Here is a 14,428-nt window from a genome sequence, read left to right as displayed (position 1 = left end):
AAATATCATTGTAATGTATATGAAATTAGATTATTTATCAACAATGTGCTTCACTATTTGAATTATGAGGAGTTTTTACTATAACACACCTCATCTCATGTTAACGTTGGTAGTTTTTAACGATACAATCATGTTTTGCTTGTGAAAATTTTCTAACATTTTCATTTATTCGAATATGCCTTTAAGTGTCATCAGACAAGTAAGGTCATTGTAAACCCTCTACCCCAATCAATTTATTCGAGTCACTCTGAGTCCCACTTAAGAGCGGTGACATTCCCCTCTCCCTTTGGACCAATTTCATTTGCCTCGAGGCCTTACAAAATGTTATCCAAGCTAATTCCAATACTCCAGCACCCACCCAGAGGTGCTTATAAACCAACTAAACACAATTTTAAACATCATAATATCAAAGTATTAAAATCAATCTTAAAAAAAAATTAAAATTCTACATTCAAACGACGGAACACTTTTATACGACAAAGTTTCTGTCGTTGGTTAAAATAAGGTCAATTCTTTTATACGACCAAATACAAACAAAACGAAAACCGCGGTTAACGAAGAATGATGGAAATTATCGGAACGATTTATAATTATCTTGAAGGTGAAAACGACTAACTGCCCCGTTCACTTCGCTGATTCGAATTTAGAATTCGAGTTTTTCTACAGTAAAAAGCACTCACAAACAATCACATCTAACTTTTTTGCTACAGTAAAAAGCTCTCACATAAAATCACATCTCAACTCGAATTCTAGATTCGGAATGATTTGTTGCTGGAAATTAACAACGTCATACTTCTTGACGTATTTTAAACGCAAAAACAAAGTTCCAGCTATTAACGAAGAATGATGTGTAAATCTTCCATCATCCATCTCCCACCAATAATAATCATCCGTCATTTCAAAGAAAGCTTACGGAAATTATATATATGTATAGAGAAAAAGTTTACTCGGAGTAAACAAAATGAAAATTCGTGTAAAATGGTAAGAGATACGTTTAGTATGTGTTAAATAAACTAACAACATGCAGGTTGGATTAGCTTTATTTTTTACAGAATTTGTATCAGATATCTACAAGATGAACATTTAATAAAGAGCTCAAATTTTGACGAGGAATTGCCTGTTTATAGCATCTTATAATTAATGGAAGATAATAAAGGAAAAACTGTCACGGCCCACCAATCACGAGTTTCCCCCGCCGTTGGAGCTCATAAAGCAAGACCAGCGCCGCAGAGTCGAGTGAACTCTTCTTGTCAGCTCTGGCATCTCCAGTGCATTCAATATTGCCAAAGTTGGGAACGTACAGAACAATACTTGATACAAAACTGTTAAAGCCTGTTCTTCTTTCGAGGCCTTCACCGAGTTCAACTGGGGTTCTATGGGAATTAAAGAAATAGACGGTTAGACGAAAGTTGGAAAGAAGAGTGATTTAAGTACAGTTTTGTTGCTTGTTTCACCTTGATTTAGTTTCGGTTGAGTCGAAGGTCGGCATTGGCCATTGTTGCTTCTTGCACAGATCAAAGAGCGTTGTTCGAGGTCCTCCCTTCTTCATGTTGATTCCCGAAATATCTGTGATAATAATAATAATAATAATAATAATAATAGTTATAGTAATAATAATGCGATGATGATAATAATAATAATAAACCATGAAACTTATCAATCGGAAAGAAAATTGTAGAGATAATGGTATCGTTAAAAAAATGCGAAGAAGATTAGATAGATGGTGCAAACCTGGGGTATCACTGTTAGGAGAACTGGGTTTCTCGGAAAAGCAGCCGGTATCTAGAGGAACTCTAGTCGACCCTATGAGCAATTCGCTTTCGGCAGTCTTATGCTTTTTAAGGTTCAACATGTCTACAGAACCTGCATCAATTATTCCGTTGTGTAAATCAATGCTCATGTCTAAGGAAGGTGACTCAGCATCACTAACAACACTATGCTTTCTCTTCTTGGAGCTCCAGGAGTATGAAATACCTCTGGCCTGCAATATCACAGTTCACTAGTATTAGTATGGTGATAAGATCATTGCTTTCAAAGACATAAAGCTATATTCTATATAAGCAACATTTTTGCAAAAGATAACAAGAGAGCAGGAATTAACGAAACCTCCAATTCCTTCAACAAACAACGAGCAGCTTCTCCTCTCGCAGTTTTTCTTGTACGGTCTTGACCTTTTCCAACCAAGAGCACATCTTTCAGCTGTAATGTAAGCTCCGCGTGCACGGTTTCACCTTTCTTTGTGCATTTTTCTTTAATAAAATACCCAAGAGAGTCGCACAACTCGATCAATTCGCGCAGAGGCGGCAACTCGAGTTTATCAGGGGTCACAATTGGAGACAGTAATGGTTCAAATATTCTCCAAACTTCATCAAGATTAAGCTTGGTATCGATTAACACTGCACCAGCAATACTTTCTACCATGTCTCCTAGAGCCTGAAGGATACACAAAAGAAAAGGTTCGGAAAAGCTCAACCATGTTTCTGTAAGCTAAGTTACAAACAGAAAGTATAAAATAAAAGTTAAAAAAAAAAAACCTTGCCTTGGGACCTTTGGCACCATGAACTGATTTAGTTGTGCTGTTAGGTTCAGAAAAGGACTTCACATATTCTGTTATCTGGCTAAGAAGCAACCCCGAGAAATGTTGGAGATGAGGTTGAAGATCTCGTCTCACAGCGGTTTGAGCAAAATTCTCATTACTAACGGAAGCTGATCGCAAGTCAGTCAACTCCCCCGGGTCAATATCTTTATAGGTCTCGTAGAGGTACCGTGTTATAAGCAGGTCCAGCACTGAATCACCGAGAAACTCAAGCCTCTGAAAAGTTCAAGTTAAAAGATAGACCTATGGAACTCTCACTTAACAAGTCGTATATTTTGTTGTAAAATCACACATATCCTAAAATCCTAAACTACCTGGTAACAATAGCCGAGGCTGACTTCTTGATCAGTTGCATGTGTTATGGCTTCTTGTAAGAGACCTTTAGTCAAAAACTCATATTTGAGCTTCGACTCCAAGGTTGCAATCTCGTTGGCTTTTGGGACGTAGGTTCGAAGAGACGCAATAGAAATCGCTTCAACAACTAACAAAGGCTCAAGTTCGGCATCCATACCGAGCCACTTCATCATATAAATTGCAGCAGCTAGTCCGCCACCAACATAGTAAGCGCCTACGAGGGCTTCCACACAATCAGCCACAGTTTTCGAACCCATCCATCTATGACCTTTATCACAGGACTTTCCAACAATGACTTTCAGGTCTTCAGTTTGGAATTTGCTTTCAAGAGGTACTTCTAAAGTATCCACTCCACATTTACATGGAACTGGGCGTAAAGTATGTTGCCCTGGAGCGGCCCAGCGACGTGGATCAAATGCGCCATCACGTATGTACCCCTACAAAAGAAAACCCAAATTAAAATTTTAAATAATGATATGAGAAAACAGTATTAAAGACAGATAGCAGAAATAAGATTTTATACCTGTAATTTTCTATCTGTTCCCAGTTTATGCAGATTGGCATTACAAACAGCAGAAGACCGTCGCCCAGAGAGCTGTCCTTCGTGTTTCTTCGGATATTTGAGAAAGAGATGGCAACTCGTAACATACTTTAAAACCGAATCACCAAGCAACTCCAAACGCTCCATGGAAAAACTTTCACAACATCTAAGTGTTGTAAGTGCTTCTAAAATCTAATCACCAAAGATATTTGTTACATTAAACACAGAAATTCAAGGTTTACCAAGAAGACAAGTGATGAGTAATAAAATTTAGGTGTATATAATATTACCAAGGAGGTTGATATCTGAGCATCACAGTTAATCTCTTCTCTAAGTTGGCTGGCTAACATCAGTGATTCCAAACGATGCATCAAGGATGGTAGTAAATACATTGATTTTATAACACTTCTAGGCACATCCATAGTCACTAAAAGCTCTGGTGGCATATGAACGTGCATTTGTGGCTTAACAACTGCCTTACCAGTACCACCTGCCAGTTAAACAAAAAGTCGAGAAATCAATAAACAAAGCGAGAATCTACCATAAATGATTTAAATGTTCTATTAAGCCGGACTACGAGGAATAAAAAGCACAGAAAGTTCGGGATCATTATTATTTTATAAACTGGGTGCACAAATTCAAAACTAAAATTGGGTATATACAAAAGTTGTATATTATAAAAGGCTCAAGCTTGCAACTTAACAAACCTTCATCATTAAAGTCCACCAGAAGGTTGTGAGCATTATGACTTTGCTTTAACCGCAGCAATGGTTGACCTGGATAAATTAGCTCAATCCCATACCTGTTTCGGACTATCATTATGTAACATCAAAATATAAATAGCAATATCCAAAAACGATCAATAGTTAATAAAACCACTTACTTTTTCTTGAAGTACTCAGCATAGGTAGCATATTGTGATGGAGCTGCATCGATAACCTCAAACGGGCTCTCTGCAGATGTGTTACTTACCACTTCAACTATAGAGTATATTTTTCCAGTGTGAATAGCCAATACTACTGCTTCTTCAAGATTTGAAGTATTAAAAGAACTATTAGCAAAGTGAACTATGTTTTCACCCATGCATTCACTCTCAGGTGGTTCTGTGTCCCCATTACAATGCTGGCCACCCAACAAAGAAATCTTCTTCATCATTTCCACCACTGAAAAACAAGAATCCATCCCTCTCCAATCGATATTCAAAGATTTTTCACTTGGATCATTTGAAGATACAAGTGGAAGAAGAAGGTACATGTATGATGGGCTCCACAACGTTCTCTTTTCATTCTGGAGTAAAAATTCTCTCTCTCTTTTGGTTGATTTTGATCGAATAAATAGCTTCCCATATAATCCATTAAAAAAAAAATCCTGAAAGCATTTTGCTTTCTTCATCTGTTAATAAGGTAAAGACAAGATAGCAGCAAATTAAGTAGTTGTTAGTTTACCAATCCATCCCAAAAACTTAAGCTATTAGGAGGTGGACCAACAATAGTTTTTATACTTTAACACTCCCCCTCACGTGTGGGCTGGACAATGGGTAATCGTGTGGGTAAATTAATTGGAAAGCCCAACACGTGAATATTTAAGTCCGAGATATATTAAAGACCCAACACATGATGACAATTTAAATGGGGATAAGGAGTGCAATTACAGGGGTTTGAACTTAAGACCTCCCGCTCTGATACCATGTTAGTTTACCAATCCGTCCCAAAAACTTAAGCTGTTAGGAGGTGGACCAACAATAGTTTTTATACTTTAACAGTAGTACATTTGCATAACTGAACCATTGTAAGGAACAAAATTTGACTAAAGAAAATTATTTTGTACCTGTTCTGCATCCAAATGCACTTGTCCACAATAAGAAACAGAAGCCTTAACCGTCTTAGAAACCAAGAAGAGTTCCAATTCGAGATTGCCTACGTCGTCATCAAGCTTTGACTCAATTAGAAGAATAAATCCAGAAAAGATCTCACTTTCAATGCTGCATGAAAAGTCAAACTTGTAAGCCTGAAAAACCACATCAAGCTTTTCTCCCCAAGTTCCAGACAGTGCAAGAATACAAGTTGTCCCATGTAATTCCTTCCTTCTAGTTGTTCCTTCAAACACCAAGATAAATATTTTTTTCCCATTAAAAGAATAAAGATAAATAAAATAAAAATACAATGAAACTGCTCAAACAAATTAGTATGAATACCAAGGTGTAGTTAAAAGAACACATATTTATTCAAAATCGCAAAAAGACACTAGACCAATCATATATTTGTTGAATGGTAGATTCACATGAACTAAAGTACCTGCACCTGAAGCAGCTTCTTTGCTTTTCATATTGAGATTTCTTTCTGAAGACTCTTCAGTGGATGGAAGAAGATGATCATCTAGAGCCCCCATCTGATGTAATTTCTTGCATGCTTCCAAGCATACAAGCTGCTTTGACAACTGGGAGCTCGTACTTACAGGACCGACTAACGTTTGAAAAGCCGCATTAGGAGGTAATGTTAGCGTACACTCATAAGACCTATCTCCAAGATTTGAGAATTGAAAAGTTGGCTTCGGAGTAAAGTACCTAATTACAACATAACCAAGAACACAAGAAATAAGGGAGAAAAGTTTGGCATGTTTTTTAAGAAAAAGTGGTTGATGCGGAAAGTAATCCATACTTGTCACTAGGGAGCCGTTCGCAATACCGATGTATGAGACTGACACTGGAATCTGCAGTAATTGAAGCTCCAGTGGCATCCACAAAATAAGCACTGTTTACCTCAGAAGTACATTTTTTCAAAACGCACGTATTAGGATCTCTATTTGTTGCAGTGTCTATCATTGAACGCTCACTCCTGATGACATCATATAGTTGGTCTCTTTGTTTGCTGTTTCCCCTGTAGTTATAAACAAATTAAGAAAACATATTAGGCAAAAACGCTGAAAAGGTTTGACTAAGACAAGCGAGCATACTCCTTAATGGGAATTGATTATGTGAAGTCTAAAGCCAAAATGACGAGAAGAACTCACCTCTCCAACATTATGATAAATTGAGAGTCATTTTGTCGTGCTCGTCCCCTTGACTGGACATAACTTCGGACTGTCTTGGGCAGGTCAAAACGTATCACGTAGGAGCAGTTCGGCACATGAATTCCCTCTTCAACTACGTCAGTGGCAAATAATAGATTGACCTACTTGGAAGGCGGTTATTAAATAGATAGATAGGTGTTCTCGCACTTTTTTTTTGTCAGTTTCTAAATTATAGAATAATGGGACATGTCGTATACCTTTCCAGAGCGAAATGATTCCAAAGTCTCCTTTTGCAATTTTGGAGCAAGTGCATCAACTGATGTATTGCTTCCAGTCAAATATGAAACTGTGAAATGAGATAAACAAGCAACTTTCTTCACAAATCTTTCAATTACTTTAGCTGTGATAATTCTATCGACAAAGACGAGGCAAAGTAATTGCATAGCTCCTCTGCAACCATTAAAAAAGTAAAAAATAATAAAAATGTTATTCTAATCAACTTTTTTGTAGAGATAAATAAAATTTGATCAATGAAATAATTGCATTACCCAAAAGATTGGAAAAGTTCAATAAGCTCGTGTAGTTTTGGAGATATGTAGCCTAAATCCACAGCCTTCAAAAAGTCGCATTCAGAGCCAAAATGATTTTCGTAGCCTGAGTCAAATTGAGAAAATATCAGTGATAAAAATAAATAAATAAATAAAGGACAAACGCAAAGGTATTAGTAGCAAGAAGCTTTAAAGGAATGCAGCTAAAGAAAGTGAATCAAGCAAAGAAAGGCTTCATATAACACCACTAGAAAAGATGTCCACTAAGGTTGATTTTAAGTCCTCATGCCACTATTCAACAAATAAAAATCATATCATAAACAAGATAATTCATCAGCCAGCACTTTGGTAGTTCAATAGATTCAACCTTATGTCAAAGTCTGGTGAGTTGAAAATCAAAGAAAACGAGATTAAGAAAAGGGGGCTTTTTCTTACTAACAATATATTTTTTTTTTTAACAGAGTGGTATACCAGGTTTATGTGCATCCCCAAATTGACATAGCACTTCCTCGAGGAAACATTTGTACTGCATAGAACTTTCTCTAAAAACTTCACAATCTTCTTCGTTATTAGGGGCTTTTTCCAAACATACCTTGACAACCTATCAAACAGAATAAAAATCTATGGAAGTAAATACGAGAACTTACACTATATAAGCAAACACAGTATTTTGGGGGGAAAAACAATAGTTATCAGTGTTTCGTGCACGAGAAGCAAATGCTATATGATAGTTTCAATAGCAGATTGTGTTTTTTCTCATATCGACTGTCACAAACTCATTTCATATGTAGTTTAAATAATCATACCTCATAAGCACATGTGAGACCAAGATCATCAAGGCAATATGTGATCTTTGCGTGGTCATTCGACAGCCTTTTCCGTAATGTCTTAATTCTATCATCAACATCCTTAAAATTATTTTCTACCAACTCTTGCAACTTTGACAATGAAGCATCAAACTGTCCACAAATTCAAATATTTTTCGTTTTCAACATGCCTTAAATAAATAAAATATGTTTGCACATAATGTCTACATGACTGGTCTGCACATAAGTATCCAGTATTTAAAATTCTTTTTGAGTACCTTCAACCATGAGGCTTCTATCTTTGCTTTCAAATCTAAAAATGAATGCCACGTTGGATCATAAAATCTGTAAGTCTCTTTTGCCGAGGGGACATAAACTTCCATCTCCGTCTTGTCTTCAATAGTATAAACCTGAAACCCCAAATTTTAAATACTAAATGGGGGTAAAACAACTAACACGTGCTCAATGCAGCGTCGATAGAAGTTTACGAGTACCTGAGAATCCAAGATGTTTTCAAGTTCTGATATTTGACCCTCACATTGCCTTGTTGTTGAAACACCTGGTAAATAGATAACTCTTCAGGTAATAAAAAACCACCGAAATGTTTCAGAGAAATTTCCAATTGCCTTGCTACCAAATAAAGAATAAAAACTACCATGTACAGCTTTTGTACATTGATCCACAGTTATTATTATCCCTATTCACACGACATTAGAATCTTCCTCTGCTTATCATTTGCCAAATTGTTTCTCTTTTATATGTGTGTTCATTTATTTTGCCCTTTCATTTTATTTTTCAATTTGACTAATTAGTGTAGCCAAGAATATCAAAATTACTCGTACCAGGGATGTTTCCAAAAATTTTATAGAGCCTTGTTTTTTTTATTTTTTTATAAGGAGCCTTGTATTAGAATCGTATTACATGTCCATTAAAGATTCCAGTTTGGGATTCATCCAAAGCTCTGATTACAACAACATTAACACGACACTACCTTTTCCAACAACAGGCGACGCTGTCATTCCAAAGATCTTGGGCTTGCTACTACATTTGTGATAAAATTCCTTCACGAAACCAAGAAAACAATTTTCAAAGATAATACTTAAACATCTGTAACAAAAGGAAAAGGAAAGTGGTAAAAAAGAATATGGGCATGATATATCCAGAGCACAAACGGCATTAACCTTCATTATTTTAGTATAGGGATGGTTACCGATAGCCCGATGGCATTCATCAATGACCATTAAGCCTACTGCTTCTAAATTAAAGAATGCCCTTCGTAAGACATCCAAAAGAACTTGGGGTGTCATTACCAAGACCTACAAAACAACAAGAAATTAATGTACTAATACAACAGTATATATGCCTGGAGTTTTTTTTTAACCCAAAAGGCAATAAAGCTAAGTAAACCAAGGAAATGCAATATAATGTGGCAAGAATGAACTGACAAAATTGTGTAACGCTCAAAAAGAAAACTAAAGATGAAGACCAAGAAAAGAAAAAAGGAACAGAAAGCAAAAAATCAGAAGTGCCCAAAACTTATGCTTTATCTGAAAACTTACATGATGCTGATTTATTTCCTTTTCCCAGGACTTATTATCCCATTCATCAACCCCCTTGCCTCCATAGTATTCTCCCACTTCGAAATCAGTATGATCCTCAATAACCTTAAATTGCTGGAAACCAAAAATTTATGAGAAATAGCCACGTGCAAGTGGGTAGAACACTTAGAGAAAAAGAAGAAAAGAGGATTGATAATTATATAAGTAAACTAGTGGATTTTCAAAATAAATAAATAAATAAATAAAAGAACATGCCTGATTAACAAGATGAACGGTGGGAGCCAAGAAAATAATAAGCTTTTTGGAGGCGGTAGACCTGATAAGTTGACCAATGTGGTTGATGAGCATAACGGCTATCATGGTCTTGCCAGTGCCTGTCTCCAAAACGGCAATGGTGTTTCTCTTCACTGCAACCTCGTACACCTCTGACTGATAACTACACACATAAAAACCATCAAATATATATATATATATATATCAATGTTGTATATATGTCAAAACTAACTTTTATTTATTCCAAATTAAAAACAAAACAGAGAGAGAAGAAACCTTCTGGGGGTGAAGGGCTTAGGAGAACCATGATGATGATCAATGGAGTTAGTTTTAGGAGGAGGAGGAGTCTGGGCTTCCTCTTGGGACTGCATTTTTTATTTTAAAAAAAAAAAAAAAAAACCAAGAAGCGAGAAGCCCTAAGAATTTAAGAATATATATAATATAAATATACAATCGTTATTATGTGGCTTCGATCATTCTTCAACAGAAAGACAGTTCAGATGATTTTTTTTTTTTTTTTTTGGTGGGGTTGAAGAAGTGGTTTTTCTCGAAAAAGGGCAGTTTCATTCACTTTCAACTTCAGAATCTCTTTTCTTCTCAAAAAAAAGAAACTCTTTTTCAGTGTGTGTGAACTCGGAAACATAAACAAACTGTTGTGTTTAGTGTGAGTGACCAGTTCGAGGTGAAGCCCACGAAAGGTTCTTTTCCCGTGGAAAGCACGGTCCAATCAAATGACAGATTTTTCGTAATACGCCGTCGTTTGGATGGGGAATTATCAATGTCCAGTCTATATGACAAATGACAGTCCTATTTTATGGGCCGACGTCCGAAGTCCGAGCGTTGCCTTTCGGACCTCGGGCGCTGTTTAAATGGGAACTGTAGTTAATTGTTTTTTCGAAAATAATAAAAAATATGTGAATATGAAAAGCTTAAGAAAGTATATAAGTTAATTTTTAGTTATAAAAATTAATATGTTATAACTTGTCAAGTTATGGTTCATAACTAGATAAATTATGAACAAACTTGTCAAGTTATGGTTTATAGCCGGACAAGTTATGGACAAAAATAGATAATAACTTATCAAGTTATGGTTCATAACCAGACAAGTTATGGACAAAAACAGTAATTTAGCCTATTTATTAACTTATGTAAACTATTGGCCTATTAATTTTAATTCATCTCAAGTCTTGGTCTATTTCTCTCTTTCTCCCTTGTTTTTTTCAAAGATGGAATAGATATAATTCTTTTATGGGATAAAATTATTTTGGTATTGTGTTACACCGAAATATATTTTTAGTATTTTTTTAATAATATTAAAGTGGTATCTTTAATTTTTTTAATATTTTGTTTTTTTTAAAAATATCTTGTTAGTATTCTGAAATTAATTTTTAAAATTTAAAATGACTTTAGTACTTGTTTATTTAATTGATAAAAAAAACTAGCATATTTAGAAAAAAATCACAAGCTTTTTTATTTTGTTATTTTCTTTTCAATATTTCAATATTTTTTTTATAAAAATGTTGATTTCTATTTAATTGATAAGAATAGTAGTTTGGACATTATGTCCCAAAAATTAGTTTCAGAGTACCAAGAAAATGTTTTTAAAAACGTCAAAGTACCATTTTGATACTATAAAAAATATGAGGTATTAAGAGCATGTTTCGCTATAATACAGTATACCAAAATGATTTTATCCGTTCTCCAATTTTTATTTATTTTTTAGAGAATTACTGAACTTACTTTAAAAGTGCATCAGTCTTGATTTTTACCTATTACTATTAATTAATACCCTTTTAACTAATATAATTATTTAATTAAAAAGATTTTAATAAAGAGTAAATAGTTAAAATCTAAACCCATGATGTCTAATAAAAAGATATTTGTCTTATTTCATCTTTTTTCTTTTATGATTGATTGTTACTTTGTTAGTGCCCTTCCCTCAAAAGAAAATGACATCAATGCCCCTGAACTTTTTGTGGTTTAGCAATTTGATCCCCGTCAATTATTCCCTTAAATTTTTAAATCTTGACACAACCCATCCAATTGATGATTCTGTTAAGTAAAAAACATTAAACAAAGTGCTCCACATGTCACTCTCAGGAGCTATTTATTAGGGACAAATCCGGTAATTAGCAAAAACAAAAATTTTGTATTAAAAAAAAAAAACCCTACTTCGTTATTTTTGTTCACTCCCATCAATTTTCCAGAAAGGTAGAACCCACAAAGCCAACGAAAACTTAGTAAATACTAACAATATAATAGCTCTTGAAAATCCATCACTTTGAAAAAAAAAATTACTGAACATTACATTTCAAATTTGTGATAACTTGAAAATAGAAGAAGACATCGAGGGGTCCATAATCGCCCCCGGTTGAATGAGGCAGGGCTAGCAGAAGACATCAAGGGGTCCATAATCACCCCGCTTGAATGAGGCGGGGCCGGCCCTGGATTTTATGGCATTCTCGATCCTTTGACCGACCTGCACAGCGAATGGATCCAAATTGTGATGTTGCATCTCCATTGCCACAAGTACAACTTGTGCATGTCCTCCACAACATCAAGAAGACCCTAGCTCGGAAGCAATGGAAGAAGGCAGAAGCAAGTGTTGCAGAGCTTCATGGACTCGAGATTATTTTGAATAAAATGTACCATTTTCACCTTTTTTGATGCTAAATATAGCATTGACAATTGCATTTGGAGATGATCCTCTCATTCCCCCCCACCCAAAATGGATTTCCTTCGGACTTTCTTTCTTGAATTATTCTCTCTAGTCTTTCCCATTCGTTACAAAGTAATTGTCTCAAAGTGGCTAACGCTGGATGAGTTAATCAACTAGTTGAAAAACAAAAAAACAAAAACAAAAACCTCCTTCTGATTTTACAAAGTCCCCATCTAATCAGATAACAGGTTTTTTTTTTTTTTTTTCCTTTCAACATACAAGCCGTATAGAAAAATGTAACTGGCAGCTTGACTGTTTAATCATGTGATTTAATTCTATCAAATTACATCTGCATATCAGAACAAGGAATTTGACAACGAGAAAAAATTTTAAGGTACAGAATTAACAAATAGAAAAAAGTTGCAAGAGATCTGACAAGTACAACCTCTCTGCGCTACCAAAATGTAATGCTACTGTCAACCAGTTAAAACCTTTAATGATACACTTGGGCTTCCAATGTTGTCACCCTTTTTTTTTTTTCATTTTCCTCTTCCTGTCTAACTTCCCAGCTTTTTCTTCATTTTTTTTCTTTTTTCAGATTTGAACTAATCTTCGTTTCCTCCTGTATACAGATACAAGAATGACTATGATAACAAGAATTGACTTCATGGATTTTGCTGTGTCAAAAAAACTCCTATACCTTACACCCATCTCCTTGACTCATATCACCACTCGAAGCAGCCCTGGCTGCGGCTCAGAGTAATCTAGGCCCTCCTCTTCAAGCAGATATCTCTGTACAGCAATCGGAAGTCTTGCAGGGGTCCGAGAACCCCTAGTGTGGTGGCCAGTCCCAACACAAATATAAACCTGCAGGCGCTGCTCTGCTGCTCTGGCAGTGCTTCGCAGCACACTCAGTTCGTGCTTCAATATATGAATAGCTTCGCTCACGTGCAGTCCATGCAGATCTATCATCCTCTCCTGTCCTCTTCCATTGCCCTGCATCTCCGGAGCAACTGGGTTCCTGTTTGCATTTTTGAAACACAGCAAACGAGAAGAACAAATGAAACAATATTGCAAAGTAAAACCTGATGATACAGGTCATTAGAATGAAAGTCAGAGTCCAGGTTTGCAGTCTGCCATCATACTCAGGCTTTTATGAAAAAACCGGCATGGGCCGGTTCAGATAGATGCGTATGAGCAGCACTTCTGGTGCTTTCAAAGTAGCATTCTGACATCAACATGACAGAGAGATATAGGAGGGGGAAGAGGGGCAGAGGGGGAGAGAGAGGGTGATGGAGAATTTGGCCAATTTTTAGGGTTAAACAGATAATTCAAACAGAAGGAGAAGTTTATAAGCCTCAGGCTTAAAGAGTGTTGTTCAGCGGACGTATCAGAGAAATTCTAAACAATTAGCAGACGAGTATCTAACAATCCACTTAATGGGTGAAGAGGTAAATGACAGATGAGATGGCAAAACAAATCTCATCCATCAATACTCCAGCAAATCATGAAAACAGTTTATACCAAGCAAAAATAAATAACAGAAGACAACAAACCTCAGACGATATATAGAATCTTGAGCTTTTCCATGAGCTGCCTTCATATGCATGTTGTGCAGCTGCCCTTTAACGCTCAACTCTTTGGCTAGAGCCTTATTACCAACAAGGTATGCTTGCCGTGCCTGTTTTCCCAACAAAAGCAAGTAACAAAGTTAACACGGTGCAGTGGGTGAACTTGATCAAACAGGAACATGATAACCTAATAAATGGCATCAACAGAAGCAGCACGCCAGTATTGGGAATTTGTGACAGGGAAAGCATTCTATAAAAATGAACGCAATAAGTCTGCCCGTTCATGTGATAAACAGTTAAGGGGTTCTCGAGGGATAAAACTAGAAAATTTGAGGAAAGTCATAATGTCAAAACAAACAAAAAGGAGTATCTAGGCAAAGATAATATAACATGCAATTAGTGAAATGCCTACCCTAGAAATGTCCCATAAAAAAAAGGTATGGACCACTTATGCAAAAGAAAAAAGAAAAGAAAAAAAAAAAAAAAAAAAAAAAAAAAGGGGAAACGCCCCC

The 14,428-nt window shown here is 35.8% G+C and overlaps 2 protein-coding genes across 3 annotated transcripts in view; both read right to left on the bottom strand.

The window, feature by feature from the left end:
* Positions 1 to 985: 985 nt before the first annotated feature.
* Positions 986 to 10,249, bottom strand: LOC21401590 (endoribonuclease Dicer homolog 3). The gene is made up of 25 exons (XM_024166919.1): positions 9,963 to 10,249; positions 9,669 to 9,849; positions 9,414 to 9,527; positions 9,036 to 9,170; positions 8,846 to 8,915; positions 8,349 to 8,413; positions 8,133 to 8,264; positions 7,855 to 8,007; positions 7,520 to 7,649; positions 7,049 to 7,154; positions 6,758 to 6,950; positions 6,501 to 6,661; positions 6,149 to 6,367; positions 5,786 to 6,054; positions 5,319 to 5,587; positions 4,375 to 4,883; positions 4,199 to 4,293; positions 3,782 to 3,981; positions 3,474 to 3,683; positions 2,911 to 3,387; positions 2,540 to 2,812; positions 2,107 to 2,433; positions 1,732 to 1,981; positions 1,455 to 1,566; positions 986 to 1,373 (listed from the first exon to the last, which is right to left on the bottom strand). The coding sequence occupies exons 1-25, from the start codon at positions 10,055 to 10,057 to the stop codon at positions 1,166 to 1,168; spliced, it is 4,953 nt and encodes a 1,650-aa protein (XP_024022687.1). The 5' UTR covers positions 10,058 to 10,249; the 3' UTR covers positions 986 to 1,165.
* Positions 10,250 to 12,632: 2,383 nt separating this feature from the next.
* LOC21401589 (polyadenylate-binding protein-interacting protein 7) overlaps positions 12,633 to 14,428 on the bottom strand; it is a 5,213-nt gene continuing 3,417 nt past the window's right edge. Inside the window, exons 5-7 of one of the 2 annotated variants that reach the window (XM_024166911.1) lie at positions 13,902 to 14,026; positions 13,046 to 13,366; positions 12,633 to 12,967 (exon numbers count right to left, since the gene is read on the bottom strand). In XM_024166911.1, coding sequence (XP_024022679.1) covers positions 13,066 to 13,366; positions 13,902 to 14,026 — 426 coding nt within the window. In that variant the 3' untranslated portion in view covers positions 12,633 to 12,967; positions 13,046 to 13,065. Of the gene's footprint in view, positions 13,367 to 13,901; positions 14,027 to 14,428 lie in introns of both variants that reach the window. The other variant, XM_024166910.1, reaches the window with a different exon arrangement.

Source organism: Morus notabilis, unplaced genomic scaffold, assembly GCF_000414095.1.
Source record: "Morus notabilis unplaced genomic scaffold, ASM41409v2 Scaffold348, whole genome shotgun sequence".
Taxonomy (NCBI): domain Eukaryota; kingdom Viridiplantae; phylum Streptophyta; class Magnoliopsida; order Rosales; family Moraceae; genus Morus; species Morus notabilis.
This window is presented reverse-complemented; position numbering and strand designations above follow the sequence as displayed.